A 21,801-nucleotide genomic window follows, 5' to 3' on the forward strand; every position below is an offset into this window, starting at 1 on the left:
GTTTTTTTGGTGTGTTTAAGGGTGTGTGTGTGTTTAAAAGCAGGCTGCTGACCGGGGGTGTGTGCGTCTCAGTGCCCTTGCTGGCCAGTCGGCTGAGGATGCTCCTCTCGGACATTTGCAGGCGGGCAGCGATGGGCGGGACTCTGGCCAGCGTGGCCGGTAGTCGGGTCACGTCAGCCTTCATGTCACTCAGCAGCTCCTCCAACTGGTTCAACACTGCAATGACAAAAGCAAACTTCAACAACTACTGACTTATTGGAAGAAAGACCTGATGCTTCACTTCTGATCCATATTTTCACATTTTAGCTTCTACTTCCTGCTTCTTTTGCGCCTCTTATTAATCATTTGATACTTTATGTGGATACTTGATTAATGAAAGTGGAAAGATTTGTCTTTGTTTCCTTCTGAAGGGTTGAGGCTTGGGAGCTGGTATGTATTCAGTTACTTCAGTAAATAATAATATATTATTAAAAGTATAAAAGTAATATTATTTTATTTTATGTCCGGGGTCACTTCAACTCAAGAAACAATTGAAAAAAAAATGTCTTCCTTGTGCTTTAAAAGTTATTATGGTGATAACTATGTGGCTTACTATCATTTATAGGGTCTGAACAGTATAAATAGTCTGTTTAAAAGTTTAATCTTTACAGAGTTTTGGGGCTTTTTATTTTAAAAAAAGCACATTTCTCATTCTATTTTCCAAGAGAATTCTGTTCCCATCCTTTATTATCTCGCCACTCTGTCATCACATCCCTACATGGACTTAATCACTGATTGGAGACTAGCAATTTGATAAAAATGTTTATGAGCATTCACTAAGTTCACGACCATTACGTGCAGAAATACAAGACAGGAACAAGAACAGTAGTGCAGTATGTACTGCGCATTTTATCCTTTCGACAGAACAATATAAACATGGACAGACTTGCCAGGGAGCCAGTGAGGAAATGTTTGGAGCTATCACTTAACATGGTGTAAGCTTATCTGCTGCTTGGCTTTACTAAAGTCAGCTTCAGGCAGAGTGATATGGTCGCTGCAGCAGGAAAGACTGATTGCACAACAGCACTGTGAGATGTGTATCTCTCTTTTTATTGTACGACTATAATTATCGGTCTGCCAATCTCTCCTCAGTTTCTCTGTTTGCTTCTTTCACACTGAATTTGTTTTGTTTTATTATCTGTACAGGCAGATTTGAAAATATTTGATTTTTAACCCTAATTATTTGCATCCCATCATCCCCGACCTTTGTGCAGGACAGCGTTGGCCGGCTTATTGCCCGCCAGTGACTCCTTGCTGAGGTGCTGGTGCGACTCCGCGAGGCACTCCACCTCTGCAAAGCGAGCATTGAGTGCCATGGCCGGGTGGCTGGGGTCCTGGGTCATGTTCAGGTAGGCCGCCCTTCGCAACTGCTCCTCTATCACCAGCGCCTGCTCCAACAGCTGGAGGACAAGAAAGAAAATGTATTAAAGTCCAATGTCACTGAAATGAACGCCTGTGCATCTATTGTATCGTACATAGGCATTTCACAGCTATCATGTCACAAAGCATTACAGCATGCTCATGTTTACCAACCCACTTGGTCTGTAATGCTTCATACTAAAGGGAGGTGCAACATCTAACACTGGTGAATCCAGCTTTCTCAAAACAAAGTGTGTCCCAATTCCAATACTGTTTTTGCAGTTAGTATAAAACAAATTAATTTACTGGAGGACCTTGGTAGCCAAATGGTTACATTGCATGCTATATAACCTTGACGTCGCCGGTTTGACTTCAGCTGGTGACCTTTGTTGCACGTCATGCACCCTTCTCTTCCTCCATTTACTGTCTGCCTCTTCACCTCACACTGTCCAATAAAGCCCAAAAAACATCACACACACAAAAAGGAATTGATTTACTTTTCATGAAACGATGTTATACTTGTGCTAACGGACATCAATCAAACTGCGACTCTGGATAAAAGACCAGCATAACATATATGCCACTAGGCTACTAGGGTGTCTGTGGCTCAGGAGGTAGAGCGGGTCATCCACTGATCGTAAGGTTGGCGGTTTGATCCCCAGCTCCTCCTGTCCACATGTCAAAGTGACCCAATGGTCAGGCCACCACCTTGCTGCCATTGCTTAACTTAAGGAAAAGTACAAATACCATGCAGTACAAAGAAAGTTCAACTTCCCATCACTGCAAAATGAAAGAATGTGATTTCAGGCATATAATGAGTGCTTCTTTTACTAATCTTTATTTTCTTTTTTCATATCTTTTCTTTTGATATATAAGCTATGATTGCACCGCCCAACTCTTTCAGTGTTTAAAAAGAAGTTTTTAAAAAGGAAAAAAACAGAAGAGACAGAAACAAAAATGTTTTATCAAAGATTTTCTTTTCTTGCTCTGAGATCATCCTCAGCTGTCTCGCCACTATCAGCAATTTGTTGTAATATTTTACAGCTATGAGAAGCTCCTCTATTTCGGTTGTGCATTGCATTGTGGGATACTGCTGTCATTTTTCAGTGTGGACACACTACATACTCAAAACCTGCTTAGAATTAGTATCAAGTATAGTCTTACACTAAGATCCTGAAAAGCTGCTTTCTATGAGATAAACATTGGCGTTTTATTTTGGCAAATAGGGTGAATTTATGTATGGAATGCCATTTTATTCAATATTAAATAAACAAATAAATAAATACATAAATATGCCTATGCAATTAATAAATATGGCTATGAAATAAATAAATGAGTCAATATGGTTCAATAAATAAATAAATAGGTTTTTACTTTATTGGACTTTTATTTCATGTCACATTTATTTATTTCATTGACGCATTTATTAATTTCATAGCCATATATATGTATTTATTTAATACTTAATAAAATGGCAGTCAAAATTTATGTGGCATTATTTATAGTTACCCCAATTTGTGATTTATACTAATATGTATAGTATCTATCCCGCCAAGAAAAAAAAATAAAAAACTGCAAGAGAATGAGATAAAGATGTGAGACACAACAATTACAGCAGATTACGAAAAAGACTTGACTACACCTGTTATTTCTTACACAGGTGAGTAGATTCCTGCACACTGCTCTTGCATTCAAGACATTTCTCGAATCGGTACCTCAAACTAACATTTCAGTCTCTTCAGAGAATGAGGTCTAGAGACTTTATATAACTTAAGCTCCTCCCCTGCACAGCTGACGCCACTGATTGCATTGAGAGGCGTTAGATACCATTCATGATCTGAATGAAAACAAAGAATAAGATTTAAAAAGCCATACGTCCAATGAAGAAACTAAATTCATTCATAATAAAAATTAGCTACTTGCTGTATTCTACAAAAAAAAACTGCTTCAAAAACACATCAACGGATATTTAAGATTTATCATAAAGGAAGCAATTTTAGATGGAACACATTTCTAATTAAAGGAAAACACTTTTCAGCAATATATCAGTGTCTTGGTTGGCATGGCAACAATAATGCAAGAATTTCACGGGAAATCAAGCTTTATATAGTGATTCAGCTGTGAGTGCGTGTCCTGTAAAAAAGTGGTTATTTGTTGTAAACATGTTGTATAAGAGGTCATCATATTACACAACAAATTACAACTAAAACATAGTAAGGGGAAATTCGTGTGAAATAATTTTATTTTGTGCTGTGTTGTGCATTCTTGATAGCAGATTTACAATAATTTAACAAGAGGGATTACAAGAAATTAAGAGAATAAAAGAGACAGAGATACAGTAAATGAGGATGTTGAAGGCAGGATCTGAAACATGTGAGCCGCGCAAAAACAGGATGAGAGCCGTTCCAGAAATGCAGCAGTCAGCAATAGGGCCTACCATCCAGACAATATGTGGGTCTAGGGGCATCTGTCATCCGACCATCAAATAAGTCAGGTGATGGAAGACACTGTGAAATGTTACTAAAATAGTTTGTTTGCAGAGAAGTAGGGCTGGGTTTTAAACCTCAAGACAATTTTAATAGCAACTGAAATGTGTCTATAGCACAGATTATTGAATACTGTCAAGTTCTGAAAGTTGGCTTTGAATGGCTGGTCATAGTCGCAGTCTTCTGATTTAAATCAAAATGTTGCCAATTTAAGACTATTATATTTAGGCAAAGTTCTGGTATGTAATGTTTGAGAACATTGGCTTCTTTTTTTTTTAAATGAAAAAATGGGTTTTGTAGAGAAACATGTTTATATTTCTCAGGTATCGCAAAAAAATATCATGTTATTGGTACAAAAAACTAAATAATACAGCTTAATGTACAAATAAATCTAGTGTGTCTCTACTTCTTAAAGTAAAGGTGAAGCTGTAGCTATGTCTCGTCTCATGTTACCTTGAAGCGTCGAGCCAGGAACTTGTTCTTCATCTCAAGGAAGTTGCCTTTATTCGCCTGTGATTTGAAAGGCTCATTGACAATGGCGAACTGGGGATCGTTCTGGATATCCTGCCACCGGGCGTAGCCGTGACTGGCACAGGCATCAAGGGTCATGTAACACTTTGGGTAAGAGATAGTTTGAAGCAGCACTGTGTGGGCCAATATCTTCACTATCCAACATAAAAGTAACATCACAGTAAAGCTAAATAGGGAAGGTTTTGCAATGGAAAAGTTATGAACCACATTAGAATTAAAGGAGTTCAACATTTTGGAAAATATGTTTATTTGGTTTCGTACTGAGAGTTAGGTGAGAAGATCGACACCACTCTCAAGTCTGTGCATTAAGTATAGAGGTGAAGTCAGGAGATGATTAGTGTGGCTTAGTATAAAAACTAGCACAAACAGCAAGGTGGAACAGCTAGCCTGGCTCTGTCTAAAGTTCAAAAATGTGTTTGATGTAAAGACAACAACTTGTGGTTTAACAGAGTTACGTGCTGTAACTATTTCCTGGAATAGGTCTCTGTAAAGGCATGATGATAGCAAACCCAGCAACTCATGGGAAGAAAAAGCTATAGCATGTAGCTCCCCCTAAAACTTTTTACATTTCTACAAAGATACAAAATGTTAATTTGTGAGCTTTAGAAAGTGTTGGTAGGACTATTTTTAAACTTTGGATAGAACCAAGCTAGCTGTTTCCCTTTCATTCCTGTCTTTATGCTAAGCTTAGCTAAACGCATCCCAGCTCCAGCTCCATACTTAATAGAATAGTTGCACATTTCGGGAAATACGCTTATTCACTTTCTTAGCAAGAGTTAGGTGAGAAGGCATTTACAACTCTCATAAATGTCCAAGTTATAGCCAGCAGCCACTTGGATTAGCTTAAACTGCTAACCTGCCTCTTTCTAAAGTTAACAAAATCCACCTACCAGCACCTCTAAAGGTAACTAATGAACATGTTGTAACTAATTTAATAGCTTCAAAAACACAAATGTAAAAACAACAATATGTATCCTTGGTAGTCTATTTTAAACATTGGACAGAGACAGGTTAGCTGTTTCCACCTGCCTTCAGTCTCTATGCTAAGTTAAGCAACAGACATGAGAGCAGTGTTGCCAACTTTTTTCCAAATGAAAGTAGCTAGCACTAGCTCCAAAAGTCTCTAGAAGTCGTCAGATGACGCCATACACTCATTTGCATGTTGATGACATAATCACACGTTAATTTGCATACAGCTTAGTGCAGTGAGGGAGAGATCACCTTAATTTAAGACATATAAAACATAGACAGAGAAATCTTTCATGCATGGGAATGAATTACAATATAATATATTTGAATATTTCCCTGATGGTCTGAATAAGTTGCTAAATTTGTCGCTAGTCACTTTTTAGAAATAAAGTCACTAAGAGGGTCTGAAATGTCGCTAAATTTAGTAACAGTCGCCAAGTTGGCAACACTGCATGAGAGTGCTATCAATCTGCTTGTCTAACCTTCAGAAAGAAAGCAAATAAGTTTATTTCCCAAAATGTTGAACCATTCCTTTAAACTGAACATTGATTTTTGTGGGTGATGTATTTCATTTTTCATCATCTTAAAATACAAAGTTGCTGTTATTTTAGCACAAAATAGGTTTCATGCAGCTTCTGAAACAAAGCATTTTCCCCCTTTTATTTCTGTCTAACTAGCCTTCAGCATTAGCTTGCAGAATAATGAAAACTGAGTTTTATGCAAATGCTGCATGGCCTTAATTACAATAATACAGGGAACAACATGAACTAAATGAGCCACTACATCAGCTTTCAGCAGACACAGTTTGCTGTTTACTGAGCTCTGGTTGGCATGTTGACTTTTTACGCCGGGCTTCTGCCAGCTGATAGAAAAATAAACACAGTGGGGTCATTGCCTGGGCAACTGCCATCAAGGATACATCACGATTCCCGCCAGCAGCCAGAAGTCGTGTCGGCGGTGCCAGATCTCGTTCATCTTCCCCGAGGAGATGGCAGCCCGCTCCTCATTCTGCCAAAGAGTGTGCAGCTCTGCGGGGTGAAGCCAACACAAAGTAAAAATGAGGTTGGTCTCAACGTGCTTAGCTAGCTGAAACCTGGCTGCAGGTGTTTCCACAGCACAAAGAACTTTCCTGGGTTTGTGATCAAGGTGAAGATAATTTTTGCTCACTGCTACTTTTGTGCAGAGGCTCTGGAATGTTTTTTTTTGTATTAGTTGTGAATTTTATGTTGTTTAGACTGCTTAGTAACTTGTTTGGACAATGTAATAAGTTATTTTCACCTTTCTCTCCTCATCTTTCAGGGATTCTTTTGTATTTTTATTTTAGAAAATCCTCCCAATCTTAAAATGGAAGTGTCTAAGCTACATTACATGTTCTTACATACAGTTCTTTTTATATCTAATGAATAGGGATACAGTTCTTGCTTAACATACTGAAGTGCAAAATATAATTGCACTGACATAATCTGTTTAGATTAGTCAGGGAGGAGAAAACAAGCATCCTGGCCTGACAACGAAACTCCCTTCCCAGGTGTAATCACTTCCACCTTAGCAAGAGGCTATTGCTGCATTCATGTCATATCCGAGTTACCATAATTACCAGTTTCCATCTTGTAAATAGAGTTCATGTCAACATTCAGGTAAAAAGTGTGACTAGAAACACTATGCCCAACTAGGCGGTTAATAATACAGAAGTGCCTGAAAAATCAAAAAGTCAAGTTTCTTTTTCAAGGTAACTAAACCCGAAGTTAATGAATAGAGTGCTATATTGTCAATTAGGGGATATTTTCATTATTCATATTTATATTTCATATTTCTTGTTTTGTCTGGCCAACAGTCCAAAACCCAAGAATGTTAAATTAAATTTTGACTATAATGCAAGACAAAGAAAAGCAGCGAATTCTCACATTTGAAAACCTGGAACCATTAAATATTTTGCATTTTTGCCTGAAATGACATACTCGATTAATAAATTATCAAAACAGTTGCTGATTAATTTTCTTTCAATCGGTTAATCAACTATTCGTTGAAGCTCTATTATCAATGCACAGTGCTGTAATTTTAACTCACACAAAATTATGCAACCATCTTGAGTTTTGAGATGAGGTATATGCTATATGCTCACATGTCATAAACACGGTAGCCTTTCCCATGTGTCTCAATCTTTTTTCTTTTCTTTTTTTTTCAAAACTTAGTGTGGGAAAGTACCCTACATACAATCCTACAGTGCTTTACTGTATGTCCACTACCACATAGATCAGTTGAATCTATTCCACAACCACTGCATGTAAATCAGTACTGACCAGTGAAGCCGCCATCTGCGATGTTGAACATAAAGCGAGGTCGCTCAATGGAAGGCTTCCCGTTACCCCTGGGCGCCTCTTCCTTCGCTGTTTTGACTTCTTTCCCAGCATCTTTTTCACCTTTGAATTCCTCTGAAAACAGCAAAGGTATAATTTAGCAAAAAAAAAAATCTGCTTATGTATTTATGGCAGCGTACTATCACAGACAGTAAGACGTACCTTTCTTCATGTCAGCCACTTCGTGCTTATCCTTGGCATCTGCCGCTTCCGTTGCTGTGGGTGTCTCTTCCCGCTTTTCTTTGTCCTTTTCATCCCCCGCCTTTTCTCCTTCTGCAGGAAAAAACATTACAATTTATGTTAGCAAGGACTCCACACAAACCTGCTTCATCTGTTTGTGACTTATCGGTTCATCAAGTTTTTGTTTTTACCTGATTTCTCTTCTTTGACCTCTGTGTCTTGCTTTGTCTCGTCTTTACTCTCCTCTTGTACTTTTTTCTCCTCTGTTTTGTCAGTTGTTTCTTTCTTCTCCTCCTCTTTCAGGTCGCTCTCTTTGCCTTCGGTTTTTTGACTAGGGGACACATTTTGTGATGTCTCTTTTGTTGAAGAGGAAAGCTATGGAAAGTAGCACAACATGTTGTCACTCACTGATTTAGTCTGTTTTTGATGTTGAATGGCAAAATCTTCAAATGTCAGCTTTTACGGAACTGAGAAAAACTGTAGTATTTAATCATCATTCATGATTGATGGCCGCACAATGTATTCAGTTTATTAAATTTACAGCATATTCTATTTGTTGTTTATATAGAGACCCCACAAGTGTCTTTGCATGTTGTAGCCTTTTTGCTATTATTTCCATATATTTATCATTTTGGATGACCATTTTCCAGATCATGCTGTAGTGGCTTTGTTTGTGTTTTTCTATGTTACAGGCAGCCACTACTGTCCATTGATTTTCACATGATATGAAAGCATGGATTATTTCAAGTCTGCATTTTTGATTTTCATGAGCAGATAACCTGACTCAAAGGGAGAAAAAACATACAAAATGAAGGCATGCATTCGAAACTTGAAAGTAATATAAAGTACATGGGATTTGTGGTAAAACACATGCAAAAAAGCAGGTAACAGAAATGTGACTTAAAAGAAAGTATAAAGCTTTCAAACTTTAAAAAAAGAATACTGTTGTGTTAGATGTTTTAGCTGTTAAGTGTCTGTGGTTTTGAGGACAGCGTCCCACCTCTTCAGGGTCTGCAGTCCTGTTACTGTCCACCTCTTTGCCTTCATCTTTCTCTTTCTCCTTCACTTTGTCTTTGTCAGATGGGGCCTCGCCTTCCTCTTTGTCCTCCTCCTTCTCTCCCTCTTTTCCATTCTTTTCTAGCTTGTCTGCTGGAGCAGGGGTCGCTGCACATGTTCAGACAAATAAAAAATAAATAGAAACACACACATACACACACACATTACTGTAGGTTGGATTCAACTCCAATTTTATATGGTGCCCTTTACATGGAGTGCCCCCTGCTGGATCTGAATGGATCTGAGTGTGTGTTTGGTTACCTGGCTTGGAGGTGCAAGGTGTGTTGTTATAGCTGGCTTCAGGAGTGGGCGTGGAGGTCTTCACAGCAGGAGAGGAGGCCCTGGAGGAGGTTTTGTCTATGCTGACGTCAGGCTTGAGCTCTGGAAGACTCCACCGTCCGTTGATGTGCTCAAACTCCTGGATCTGAACACAAAACACTCAGCAAAATAAAAAAGCTTGGCACACACTCACTTTACCTAATACCACCTTATTTAAACTCCCCACCCACGTGCCCTGTCCCTGTTGTGCCACCTGGCAGTATATCATACATTGCCCCTGGCATATATAGCAGATCAGGATGTCTGCAGGCTTCAACAAGTTGAAAACTGGACTGAAGATGACAAATTCAAGTAAACTGGCAAACTGACAGTAGTAGAATAATCTGAACATCTTTCTAGATGTCATGGTTGATTTCATGAAAGCAAACCCTATTTTGATACAATTTTTTCAGCAATAGCCATTCAGTGTATTTACATTCAGTAATTATCTCTCTATATAGCTGTTTTCATTGTGGCAGAGTCCGCCATTCCTGCACTGCATTCTAATTGCCTACCTACAAGAGGGATTCACAGGAAACAAAGCATGTATGTAATCCAGCATTAGTGTTTTTAATTTTATATCATTAATATCAGCATCACTGTTGATTTCCGCTCTCTTAACTTAAATATACTTCATTATTAAAACAACGCGAGTTTGTTTGGCTGCTCTGTAAACAGATACACTAGTTGCTCTTCTGTTGTATATCTGACAAAGTAGCTGCTCAAGGAGTGTTTGCTGTAGTATTAAACTGCACTTGTAACCACAGGTGTCACAAAATCATAACTTGCTTCCTTCACCATGTTTATTTTGACCTAAGAAGGCGAACAGCTTTTGGCGCTGACCTTCTTCTTGACGAGAGACATGACGCCAATTCGGGTGAGGACTGGCTGGCGACACAAGCCCTCCCTCGGCACGCCATCTGCAAACGTCTCAGCCCCATCAGCCACCGGCTCGCATAAGTGACGCATAAAGAGAGACACATAAGCTCTGGGAGAGAAGAAGGGGAGAAATATATGGTTAAAGTACAGATAGAAATGGAGAAAGATTACATCTGAACAATTTCAAATAAATACAGTTTTTTCTTACTTGAATTCTTTCTCAGTCTTGCCCCTGAGGTCTCTAACAAGCCACTGAGAGGAGAAAGCGTCCTGAGACGGCATCCCCCAGCGCATTACTGCATTCAGGAAAGCCTTTCGCTGACGTGTGTTAAAGCCCAGCACCTATCGATGGAAATTACAGTATATATTAGATATTCCTGAGTGAAGCTGGCAGTAAATATTGCTGGTCTGTTAAAATGTACCTGTGTATAGTTATTATTCTAAAAGACCTTAAATGAAAATGTCAGGATGTGAAAACTTTTTTTCATTTTCCTACAGACATCCGTGTATTTCTCAAACTTCCCAAGGCCTTGTTTGAATAGGTCTGACTGCCTTATAATGCTAAAATAAACGTCGCTTGAACAATGCCGTTCGTTATAATCATGTCCACTATTATCAGGATGATAAATGAGCTCGGAAGTTTCAGACTTGTTGGAGATGTAATAGCTTTTCTGCCATCTCCAATTTAAGATTGTTTGAAAAATATCTAAGAGTTCAAGTTCAACTTAAAACAAAGACAGATTCCAGTAAAATCACAATAAAAAAAACACACAAAATGAAAGCAGAACTGGTTCCAGAGAGTTGTACAAACCTCAAGGTTGCCTCCCACTCTGGCCAGGAGAGGAGGCAGAGGTTTATCCTTCTCGTTCCTCAACTGGCGGCGCGACTGCCTTCGACCTGCAGGTAACAGGAGGCAACAGAAAGGATGGTAAAAATACACAGAGGAATAAAAAATGTAACGCAAAGGAGATTTAACTATCTTAAAATGTATAGTTAGTAGATCATTTGTACATCAACCAAGAATCAAAAACTTCTGAAATGCTTCAAGCTTTTTCCTCCAACTGTCTAAAGTACAGGGGGAGAAGGTGGATGGGGGTTTGCATTTCTGGCAATCTAACTTGTCTGACTCTGCCAGGCAACTGTAACAACTAAATCAATTTCAACGTGTAATTCAACACAGACCTGAGTGTGTGCGTGTCTGTTACAACAGGGATCTTTCATTGCTCATGAGCAGCACTGCTCGGTTTGATGTCTCTCTCTCTTTTTTGTTTTTTTAAAAATCTCTCCTTACCTTCTGGCCGATCGTCAAAGTCCTCGTCCTCCTCCTCAGAGCCCACTGAATACTCGGACTGGTTATCTGAAATGTCAGCATGCCACTCTGAAACAGCACATGGTGGTCTGTCAATAGGCCAGGCCCATTCAATTCCACTGTGCAAGCAATAACTCAAGACATGTCATCTAAAATCGTACTATTTCTACTAAGATTAAGATAATAAATATATCAAATCTTAAATAAAAAATACAGTCTTACTTTCATGTTTGAAATAATTCTCAGGATCACACGAAAGAGAATTCATTTTTAAATCCAGGGCTCCCCAAAATAATCTTAGCTCCTCTTGTACTGCTAATAATAAGTCAGTCATTGATATAAAATAACTTACAGGAGTTTACTCGGCTTACTTGAGCTTTTTTAGACTACCAGGTCCACACAGCACCAGGTCCAAATCCGGTCCCTACCTTGGTCTTCCTGTGCAGCATCGTTGTAGTTGACAGGCTTGCGGTTTCTCTTGCCTTTACCCAGCTTGCTCGCCAGATCCTCTTGCTGCTGCTCGTAGTGATGCCGCAACAGTTTCTCCCAATAATCCGGATCCACATTCTCCTCCTGTTTGATGATCTCCCGCTCAATCTCTTCGATCTGGAGCATCAGAAAAGTACACGGCAGTTTTCTCAGATAGATGTACACACACACACACACACACACACACAGACGTGCAGATTCCTCAGAGGTCAGAGTGCAAGGGCAGCAACAGAGCAGTGGCCCTGGTAAGTTGCTTAAAGGCACTTCCACAGAGGTGGAGAGCCCTGCAGGTAGCAGGTAAGTGAACAGGGGTCTTTCTCACACTTGCACCTGCAGTGAATTTATGTTGCAATAAACTATTTGCAGACTTCTGTGCAAAGACCTAATGTCTATAAAATTAACGGTCATATTACTACAACATACGTACATTTTCATTAGGGGTGTGATGATACACTTAGCTCACAAGACGAGGAGATACACAGTACCGGTTTCACAAGAACGAGACGATATTTTAACATTACTTTTAAGAAAGCTTCAATGATGAAATATATGACTGGAAAAATAGCTTTTTATTTGACTCTGACTTGACTTTGACTTTATTTGAGTCTCAAAACAATGCAGGTGCATTTTGAAATTTTGAAACTTTTGAAAGTTGTATAACTGTGCATGCATGAACCATGCATGAAATGGCCTCATATCAGCTGCAATGAATATGCCGATGTCTCTCGTTATTGCCATGGCTCTAGGACTTGACTGTGGAAGTTGAGGTGCAAAGGGATTAGTCAGCGTTGTATGGCCTTCCAGTGTTTTCTTCACTGGCGCATCTGATTTTAGTATAGAGCTGTAGTGGTTCTGTAGGTGTCTTTGCATAGTGCTCGTGTTTGCCGCGGTGCATGGCAATGTTTTCTTACAGTGCTTACATATTGTTCGTGTCTTGTCTGTCACTCTGTCCCCGTTTATTATTTCCAATGGCTATCCAAAATGCTGCCACTCAAATGATTTAAAAATGGCAGGGGCAATGCTAATATCGTCAGACTCTGACATCATGCTGGCTGCAGCTGGATGGGCTACTACTCTGCGAGAAAGCTTTTCAGCTCAATGAGAAATATCGTCATGTTTAAATATCGTGTGGCACGAGATCTCATCACACTCACACTTATTTTCATATTCAAACTTTCTTTACAAAATTTCCTACAGGCAATACAACTGAAGAGCTACACCATGTACACATCAAATGAGACCGTAGATTGTTATTAGGCCTTTGAACATTTGCTACTGGGCTGCAAGGAAACACTATGAAACACTGTCTACTTTATCTTCCAATGTGTGTAACTATAGTTTGTGGAGAACAATACAATCTGCAATGAACCCCATTCCTCATCCAACGTCCACATTGCGGTCAAAACACAAAACTTTAGGATTTAGATTAGGAAACTCCTGTTTAGGCGCACAGTTGCTGGATTGTAAATTTAATCAACATCACTTGTAAATGTCTAAAAAGGTCATTTAAAACATAAGATCTATTATTATATTTGTAACATCCTCCTCTCTCTCACCTTATCCTCCTCTCGGACCATGTACCGAGCCACTTTAAAGGAGCTGAGGTACTCGTTCATGTTCTGGACGTCTGAGTCGTCTGTGGCGTCTTGACTTCGGTCCAGCAGCCTCTCAATGGCAGTGCTGTCGTAGTGGATCACACTGCCCTCATCCTCAACTTTATCCCTCGAACTATTCTTCATACCTGCCACATGTGGAGTTAAAAAGTGGAAGCGATTTGTCCTGTTCTTTCAGACATCAATAAAACCAGAATATAGCCAAGCATATCCTCTGGCCAAATTTGTCAAGATGAAGGGACATTAAAGTGAGTGTGTTTGACAAAATAATTTCAAGCAGAAGAAGAAGCCTGCCAACTCTGCCAAGAATCAATCCCACTCCAACTTTCACCCAAACATTAAAGCTCCCACATTATTATATTTTTCTGAAAATCCTAATTTCCCTTGACAGAATATTCTTGTATTTTTCACATTGAAAAAGTAACCTCACCTTCTATTTCATCCTTGAAGAGCTCTTCTGTTCCAAACTTGAGGATGTCGTCCAGTTCCTGTTTGGTCATGGAGCCAGCTTTGGATCCCAGGCCTGGCCGGACCACCAGGTGGGTCAGCATCATCTTCCTCTTGGCCACCTGGGTGATGCGCTCCTCCACGCTGGCTCGCGTCACAAAGCGGTAGATCATCACCTTGTTGGCCTGCCCGATTCGGTGAGCTCGACTGAACGCCTGGGCGGAGAATAAAGCCAAAAAATGAAGTTTATGTCGTACTGAATCATTTCCTTTCTCAGCAGCAATCAGTATATAATACCTGTATGTCATTGTGAGGGTTCCAGTCAGAGTCAAAGATGACGACCGTGTCCGCTGTGGCCAAGTTGATGCCTAAACCTCCCGCTCTGGTGGAGAGCAAGAAACAAAACTGACAAGCACCAGGAGCTGCAGGCAGAGAGACAGAGAGAGTGTGTGAGAGAAACAAACAGCCAGTAATATTATACACATAGTCATGTTTATGGTGGTAATGGTTTATGGTGGTTTTTACTTCAGGGGATATTGAGGATTTTGATATTAAGCATTTCCCATGGTTTTTTTTGTTGTTATTTACTCGATTCTGGATGTTTTCTGATTTGTTTGAAATGTTATCCAATATTGTGATGTGACTTCATCTGTACAACTGCACAGTTACATTTTCTACATTTTTGTGAGGGGATTTTTCTTGCCCTCATCATTGTTCCTGGTCAGAGAGATTCTAGTTTGTGCAGGGTTGTCATGTTATGCTGTAGCCCTCTTTTTTAATACTTGACATATTTATATGTATTAAAATATTTTGTGTGTATTTTTGTGATTTCTAGAACATGTGCAACTATTTAGATTTTTGAAAAATTTTGATTTCTATATCATTCCCTTATTGATAAAGGAAAATCAAACATAAAAGGTTTAATGGTATTAATTTAGATTTCTTGCGCAATCTAGTTTACTTTTGTCTATATTAAAGTGATAATAGGGAAAACTATTACAATGTGTGTGCAAAAAAGTTTTCCATTTAGGTATTCCTATCCAAGAAGTTTGCTGGTGTGGCTCTAATGGCTCGTTACATTTTAATATTAGAGATTACCTGAGTTTGGGAACGCACTTGTACCCATCTCATCTCATGTTGCCTGATCCCCCATCTCCTTCTACCATCTACTTGCATTTCCACCTGCTCAGCAGTGGAGAACAGCAAACTGTGATTATCACAAAAAAAAATAAGAAATCCAGCTTGGAAGTCTAAAAAGCTCAGCTCTTAAGCCCGCAAAGCAAACAGCAACATTTCTTTTAGATTTCTGTTAGGCTAGCTGCCCCTGACTAGCGTTATGTTCCAAATATTAATATGCATGTATACATAGGTATGCATACAATATTTCTGTACAAGTTGCATTAAATTCAGTTGATAAAATAACTGCCTGTCTGAGTGTACACGTTTCCCTGTGTCAGGAGAAATTGGGAACTCTTATTGTGAAGAAACAGGAAGTTCTGCTGTTTTGATGAAGCTTGTAGTGAGCATAAAGTAGTTGTCTGGTAACTTTAAACAATGTTTTCTTGCAGATTAAAATGTATTAATTCTGTCAATTTTAGGGAACTACTCAAAGGAAGAGGAGGAGACTGGTGATATTCATGTAAATACTACTGGTCACCAACAGAGGTCAACAAAGTTCAATGGAGAACTTACTGCACCTTTAATGACTGCACATCATCCAGTATCTCACCATTGAAGCGGTCAATGGCCTCTTGTCTCAGCGCTCCTGTGATGCCTCCATCAATTCTTTCATACTTATAACCTTCATGATCCAAGAAATCTTCTAGTAAGTCCAGCATTTTAGTCATCTATGAATGAAAGAGAGAACGAAAGCTGGTCATATATGTATGTTTTCAACTGGAATCAGTCTGCTGCTGAGCCTTCAGGAGGTGTCATGGGACTCATTTAACATCTGTGAAGGGAGGTGTCCATCTGGTGTGTGTGTGTGTGTGTGTGTGGGTGTGTGTGTGTGTGTGTGTATACTTGCCTGTGTGTCTGTTTGTGTCCATGTGAGTGTGTACCTGTGAGAAGACCAGTACTCGGTGCCCCTGCTCTTTCAGTTTCCTCAGCATCTTCTGCAACAGCATCAGTTTCCCAGAGGCCTTTGTGAGGGCTGACCCCTCGTAAGCACCGTTGGGGGTTTTTTGGGCTTCCTACACACACACACACACACACACACACACACACACACACATAGCCCAGCACATGAATCTCTGCTATATGATATGACAACAAATCTTTTGCTTGGAAAAATGATGTGATGTCTTGCATCTCAACTGTAATTTTAACCATATGCTACATCTTAAAAGTACAAATATGATACAAAAGCACTACTGGACATCACCACAAGGCATCACTGTTCATAATTTAAAGCAAATGGTTTAAAAAGAAGTGATATACTCGCAAATAATGCAGGACAAACTTTATGTGTGAATACACAGACATGAATTGTTTGAATTTAACATAAGAAAATATGTATCTTTGACTTTCTTCTATTTTATATTTGGCTATTGAGGGGGTGTTGTAAAGGACAAGAGTGTGTGTGTGTGTGTGTGTGTGTGTGTGTTTTGTCTGTTCTCACCATGGAGGCGACAGGGAAGAGGTAGGGGTGGTTGCAGCACTTCTTTAAGTCCATCATGATGTTGAGCAGTGAGACCTGGTTTCCTCCGCCTTTTGAGTTCAGAGCCTCAAAGTTCTTGGTCAGAATCAGCTTGTAGTACTTCCTGTATTTAAAAACACACAAAGACAACTGAAGAAACGATAACCCCAGTGCTGTACATATTCAATGTAAACCATGTATCACACAAAGACTAATATAAACTTCCTTCCTTTGCCTCCTCTCCACCATTGTTCAGTTTTTAATGAAAATATCAAACATCTTGAAGTGTTGCTAAGGAATTGTCTTATTTCTACTTCATTACTACATATTAGATTTACAATGTATAAACAAATTAAGGGGACCAACCATTATACATACAAATTGTCCGGCTGCTGCTAAATATAAGTATACAAATCACTATGAATCCCTTTAAACCACATGAATCAGTGGCAAATAGGCAATTTTTGATTGATTAACTAAATTACATCTTATATATCTATGCCATTTTCAGTGTGGGCCTTATTCATTTCCATTAAATCCAATAATTATTGTCCATTTTTAATGTGTTGCTTCGTTCATAGACATGTTTTAGCCCACACACACAGCCGTCAGGACTTCTAGTTTAAAACCTGGCTAAATTTGATAGAAAAAACTCACTTTTTAACCCAGACGTCCAGATGTTTTCACATGCACAAACAAACCCATGATTACTGGGAATTTGCTACAGTCCTCCACTGTTGACCACTAAGCATTTCACAGTGCCTTGTTTACGAAAATGTAGGCTAAGTGTTCAATGATGTAGCTAGAGGGGAATGTTCCCCAGTTAACTGTTCCCAGTTAAAAATCTTGGTCAGCCTTTATGCACATTTCCCCCTAAACCCTCCTGTGTGTCGTACTTCTGCATAGGGCTCAGCTCCACTCTGACAATCAGCTCGGTCTTGGCAGGCATGTTCTTGAAGACGTCGGCCTTCAGCCTCCGCAGCATGTGAGGCCCCAGCAGGTCATGGAGCTTCTTGATCTGGTCCTCCTTGGAGATGTCGGCAAACTCTTCCAGAAAGCCCTCAAGGTTACTGTGCAGAGGGATGGACTGGGTGAAGGACTGGTAAAAATATGTCTTTAGCAGATAAAATAATAAGATTATACCGGTAATACTGAGTTCTTGAAAAAGGAAATAATAATATGCAGGATTCTATAAAAAAAATACACATTTATTGGTTTGCCCAGCAATAAACATTCTTGACATGTAAATGTTTTACGTTTACCAAACTTGGCAAGGAAAGAAAAACATTAATTGTGCAGACTTCTTCGTGAATACCGGTGTGTGTGTGTGGGTGTGTGTTTATGTGTATATGTGTGTGAGAAGTTCTACTTGAAGCGGTTGGGTGTGAGGAAGTTGAGCAGGTGAAACAGCTCCTCCAGGTTGTTCTGTAGAGGAGTTCCTGTCAGCAGCAGCTTGTGGTCGATCTTATAGTCGTTCAGACGCCTGAAAAACTGCAGACAAGAAAAGTTAAACTCTGTATCATACATCTGAAATTATTTTACATAAAACAATATTAAACTTTTTCTCATTGGATGTAAGGGTAGTACTCCCATGAGACAAACAAAAAAATAAACATATAATTATAATGTATTTGTCATATAATGCATTCATGAATTTATTTATTGTCATTGTGGCTGTCATTATTAATGTAATTATAATTTTATAATAAATTATAATATATATAGTTTACATACAAAATCACATTTGTCACTTTTGGTAACAGTTATACTAGAGAACAACTGATACATCTGCATGGTGTACTACTGTTTAAAATGTTTTTATTGACTTATAGGTTTGTACTGTGGACTCCCTGAAAAGCAGTACTGATGCTGAGTAGATTATTTTGGTATAATGAAGTGATTTGAATTTGAATTGATTTTCAGTAAGAATTTAAGCAGTAGGAAAATGCCAAAAATATGTTAAAGATACTGCAGTTAATTTAGAGTGTTGCCATTACATAGTTTGTCCACCAGAGAGTGCTGACAAGTTAATTTTTCAACTGTAAAATGTCCCACTCTGCATATATCTTGGTCATAATACATTAAAAACCAAATTAAAGGGCTCTTCAAAATGTTATGTATGAAATTATATACTGGGATTTGTGTAACTCAAGTATCGACATTGGTATCTGTCTCAAAAATACAATACCAATTGGGCTTTCATTACAGTATATTAACATTGACACACACACACACACACACACACACACACACACACACACACATGCTACAGTACCTTGGACTGGTTGTTCTTAAGGCGGTGAGCCTCATCCACCACCAGACAGGCCCAGTCGATGGATTTGAGCGCCGTCTGGTCGATGGTCACCAACTCGTAGGAGGTCAGTAGCACGTGGAATTTGATGGGAGATTCTCTCTGCAGGAGGATAAGATGGAAACAAAAGAGGAAGGAGGATGGGATGTTATGTTAAGATTATTTCATCATTATTTCTTTTTAGTGGTATGATATTGATATTGTTATGTTAATGTTTGATGTTACAGTAACAGGTTTAAATTTGGCAAATACACTGAAAAAGAGGTTAAAAAAACATTAGGGTATATCACAATATTAATAAGAATTATATTTTTTTATATTTTTCTAATATTAATATATATCAGATCATGGCAAATTTTCAAATGGTTTCCATGGTGTTACACTGTTAGGCACTACATCAGATCAAACTCATCACATATGTAAAAGCAACTAATTGAGTTACATTTTGCTAAGAATTTTCGAAAGAAATAACATGATATGATCATATAATTACAAAACGATTCCACTGAAAATAAATAAAATGATAGTTTTTCGCTCTCCTCTCCACATCTTCCCTCCTCACCCTCAGTTTGAAGGCCTTCTTCCCTCCTTTGACAGCCGTGTCGTCGAAGGAGAACTCATTCTCTCTGATGATGGCTCGGCTGTCCTTGTCTCCTGTGTACGTCACCACGTAGAAGTCGGGCGCCCACATCTCAAACTCTCTCTCCCAGTTGATGATGGTGGAGAGCGGAGCGCTGACCAGGAATGGACCCTTAGTGTGACCCTGAGGGCCAGAGGAGGAGAAGAATTCATACAATCTCTCTCAGTGTCGGCCTTCACAACAAGACAATATCAGGTCCAAGGGGGTCCATTACCTCTTTGAAGAGCGAGTAGAGGAAGACGATGGTCTGGATGGTCTTGCCAAGGCCCATCTCATCTGCCAGGATGGTGTCTGTGCCCTGAGCCCAGGAAAACCGGAGCCAGTTCAGACCCTCCAGCTGGTACAGGTGCAGCGTCCCACCCGTTGATGTGACAAAGTCTGGCTGTTCCTCGTATTTTATTGTAGGCTGGGAGGACACAAGGAGGGAACAAAGAGGAGAGATCTGAAAAACCTGATTGGGATACAGTCAATTGTATTTTTAATTGTAGTTATATTTATACCAGTATTTGCAATATTACAGCATTATATGAGTCAAGTTAATTATTATTATTTACATTTGCTTTAATCAATTCAAGGTAAACATATTAGTTTTGTTCTATAAGACAAGAACTCTACTAACTTATATATAACTTTTGAAGGGAATATGGTTTCACCTTATAGGGAACAGGTATCTTTTGAGAATGAAAGTGACGTATAAGTAGTATGCGTAAGACAATCTAAAACATTAAAAATAAAACTAATGCCCTCATTTTCAAACAATATGCTTGTCTTTTAAAACCTGACTGTACCTCTGTACAAAGCTCCTCAGAGTCAGCAACACAAACAATACAGACAGGAAGCAGCCATAAATCAGACTTCATGATACTGAAACTGAAGCTACAGTTAACTCACATCAGTGACCGGTGAGGCAGGAGACTCCTCTTCACCCTCCTGGCTCTTGCTTCTCATCCTCCTAGGTTTGTCTGGGTCTTCCTTCATTATTGCGTCTCTGTTGGACGGCAAGTTATCAATACATAAATCAGCCAAGCGAGAGAGTAAACAAAGAAGATATGTAAATGTGAGTAATAAATGTGGATATGGGCAGAACTGGATTACCTGTTTGCAACAGGTCCTACCTGTGTCTCCAGTAGTTGCCCTTGTAAATTGCAAAGTCAGGGATGTCCAGGTCATCTCTCTCCCAAGTACACTGGTCATAGGTCAGGTCTCTCCATTTGACCAGGTAGTGGTAGGTCCCCTTCTTATCCACGCTGGCAGGGAGACACATACAGTACAGTGAGTGCTTACATTACATGTATAAATATAGAAACAAACAATATCCAGCTAACTGAAAAATTGTAATAGGCATATGTTTATAAATATAAATGAATCACATTGGCTGACCCTGGACTGCATTATAAATCAGTGACACTTGGGAACTGAAGCCGTATTGTTTGGCATATTTTGAAGTAATTGAGTGCTCCAACATGTCACTTTTAAAGGACTTATATAAATAATGAAATAAAGTTTGACGCACACAGACTGCACGCTCATGCCCACAGACTCCCTCACCTGTGGTTGATGATGCGGTGGATCATCATCCACTCAGGCTTGATGCCATACTTGTAGTACTTGTCTTCCAGGATGGCATACTGGGGGTCCTTGGCCCTCCTCTTCTCGCTCTTCCCCACACCGTTCTCATCCTCTCCGCCCGACCCATAATCCAGGCTGGGAGGCTCGTCCATGTCCGTCTTCCTCTGGTAGTTTCTGTACATCACAGAGTGGAAGATCTCCAGCTGGAAGCATGAAGGGAAATATAATATTTTTTCTTCAAGTTAGTTGGAAGCATTTGCTAGAGGTAGACTGAATTTCCCTGCCAAATTTTTTAGCAATTCTCGCTTGCTCCTCATATTGACTGTCTCTATATTCTTTTCACTGATTTCTGTTTTTTTCTACAGTGTTTTGCAATGTGTATTCCTGAGTAAATGTAAGATCTAATGGTTGAAATACTGTATGTTTCCAAAACATTCCAGAACAGACAGATGACATAAAGTTGCTTTGCCAACTGCGGAAGCACAGGATCAGTAGTTTCAAACCTTTTTGGCTTAATATAGCCTTAATGTGAACATGAGTTGTTTGCATTTCAACAGAAGAGTTATTTTCTAAGGATTTTTAGAGGCCTGTAGAGGTTAAACTATCTAGTA

General features: G+C 39.3%; 1 protein-coding gene across 5 annotated transcripts in view; it reads right to left on the minus strand.

The window, feature by feature from the left end:
• The window catches only part of chd3 (chromodomain helicase DNA binding protein 3), a 45,068-nt gene that overhangs the window by 12,805 nt on the left and 10,462 nt on the right, over positions 1 to 21,801 (minus strand). For 2 of the 5 annotated variants that reach the window (XM_044184977.1, XM_044184975.1), the window contains exons 11-38: positions 21,170 to 21,393; positions 20,737 to 20,868; positions 20,513 to 20,609; positions 19,836 to 20,027; positions 19,544 to 19,744; positions 18,946 to 19,083; positions 18,040 to 18,161; positions 17,567 to 17,740; positions 16,653 to 16,794; positions 16,093 to 16,224; positions 15,762 to 15,879; positions 14,330 to 14,454; positions 14,016 to 14,247; positions 13,529 to 13,713; positions 11,912 to 12,089; positions 11,466 to 11,552; positions 10,986 to 11,071; positions 10,383 to 10,516; positions 10,139 to 10,283; positions 9,239 to 9,401; positions 8,922 to 9,085; positions 8,113 to 8,296; positions 7,904 to 8,014; positions 7,685 to 7,816; positions 6,304 to 6,412; positions 4,338 to 4,470; positions 1,244 to 1,439; positions 53 to 216 (exon numbers count right to left, since the gene is read on the minus strand). In XM_044184977.1, coding sequence (XP_044040912.1) covers positions 53 to 216; positions 1,244 to 1,439; positions 4,338 to 4,470; positions 6,304 to 6,412; positions 7,685 to 7,816; positions 7,904 to 8,014; positions 8,113 to 8,296; positions 8,922 to 9,085; positions 9,239 to 9,401; positions 10,139 to 10,283; positions 10,383 to 10,516; positions 10,986 to 11,071; positions 11,466 to 11,552; positions 11,912 to 12,089; positions 13,529 to 13,713; positions 14,016 to 14,247; positions 14,330 to 14,454; positions 15,762 to 15,879; positions 16,093 to 16,224; positions 16,653 to 16,794; positions 17,567 to 17,740; positions 18,040 to 18,161; positions 18,946 to 19,083; positions 19,544 to 19,744; positions 19,836 to 20,027; positions 20,513 to 20,609; positions 20,737 to 20,868; positions 21,170 to 21,393 — 4,200 coding nt within the window. Of the gene's footprint in view, positions 1 to 52; positions 217 to 1,243; positions 1,440 to 1,965; positions 2,111 to 3,612; positions 3,906 to 4,337; positions 4,471 to 6,303; positions 6,413 to 7,684; positions 7,817 to 7,903; positions 8,015 to 8,112; positions 8,297 to 8,921; positions 9,086 to 9,238; positions 9,402 to 10,138; positions 10,284 to 10,382; positions 10,517 to 10,985; positions 11,072 to 11,465; positions 11,553 to 11,911; positions 12,090 to 13,528; positions 13,714 to 14,015; positions 14,248 to 14,329; positions 14,455 to 15,761; positions 15,880 to 16,092; positions 16,225 to 16,652; positions 16,795 to 17,566; positions 17,741 to 18,039; positions 18,162 to 18,945; positions 19,084 to 19,543; positions 19,745 to 19,835; positions 20,028 to 20,512; positions 20,610 to 20,736; positions 20,869 to 21,169; positions 21,394 to 21,801 lie in introns of those variants that run through there. The other 3 variants (XM_044184976.1, XM_044184979.1, XM_044184980.1) reach the window with 3 other exon arrangements.

This window comes from Siniperca chuatsi, linkage group LG22, assembly GCF_020085105.1.
Source record: "Siniperca chuatsi isolate FFG_IHB_CAS linkage group LG22, ASM2008510v1, whole genome shotgun sequence".
Classification (NCBI taxonomy): Eukaryota; Metazoa; Chordata; class Actinopteri; order Centrarchiformes; family Sinipercidae; genus Siniperca; species Siniperca chuatsi.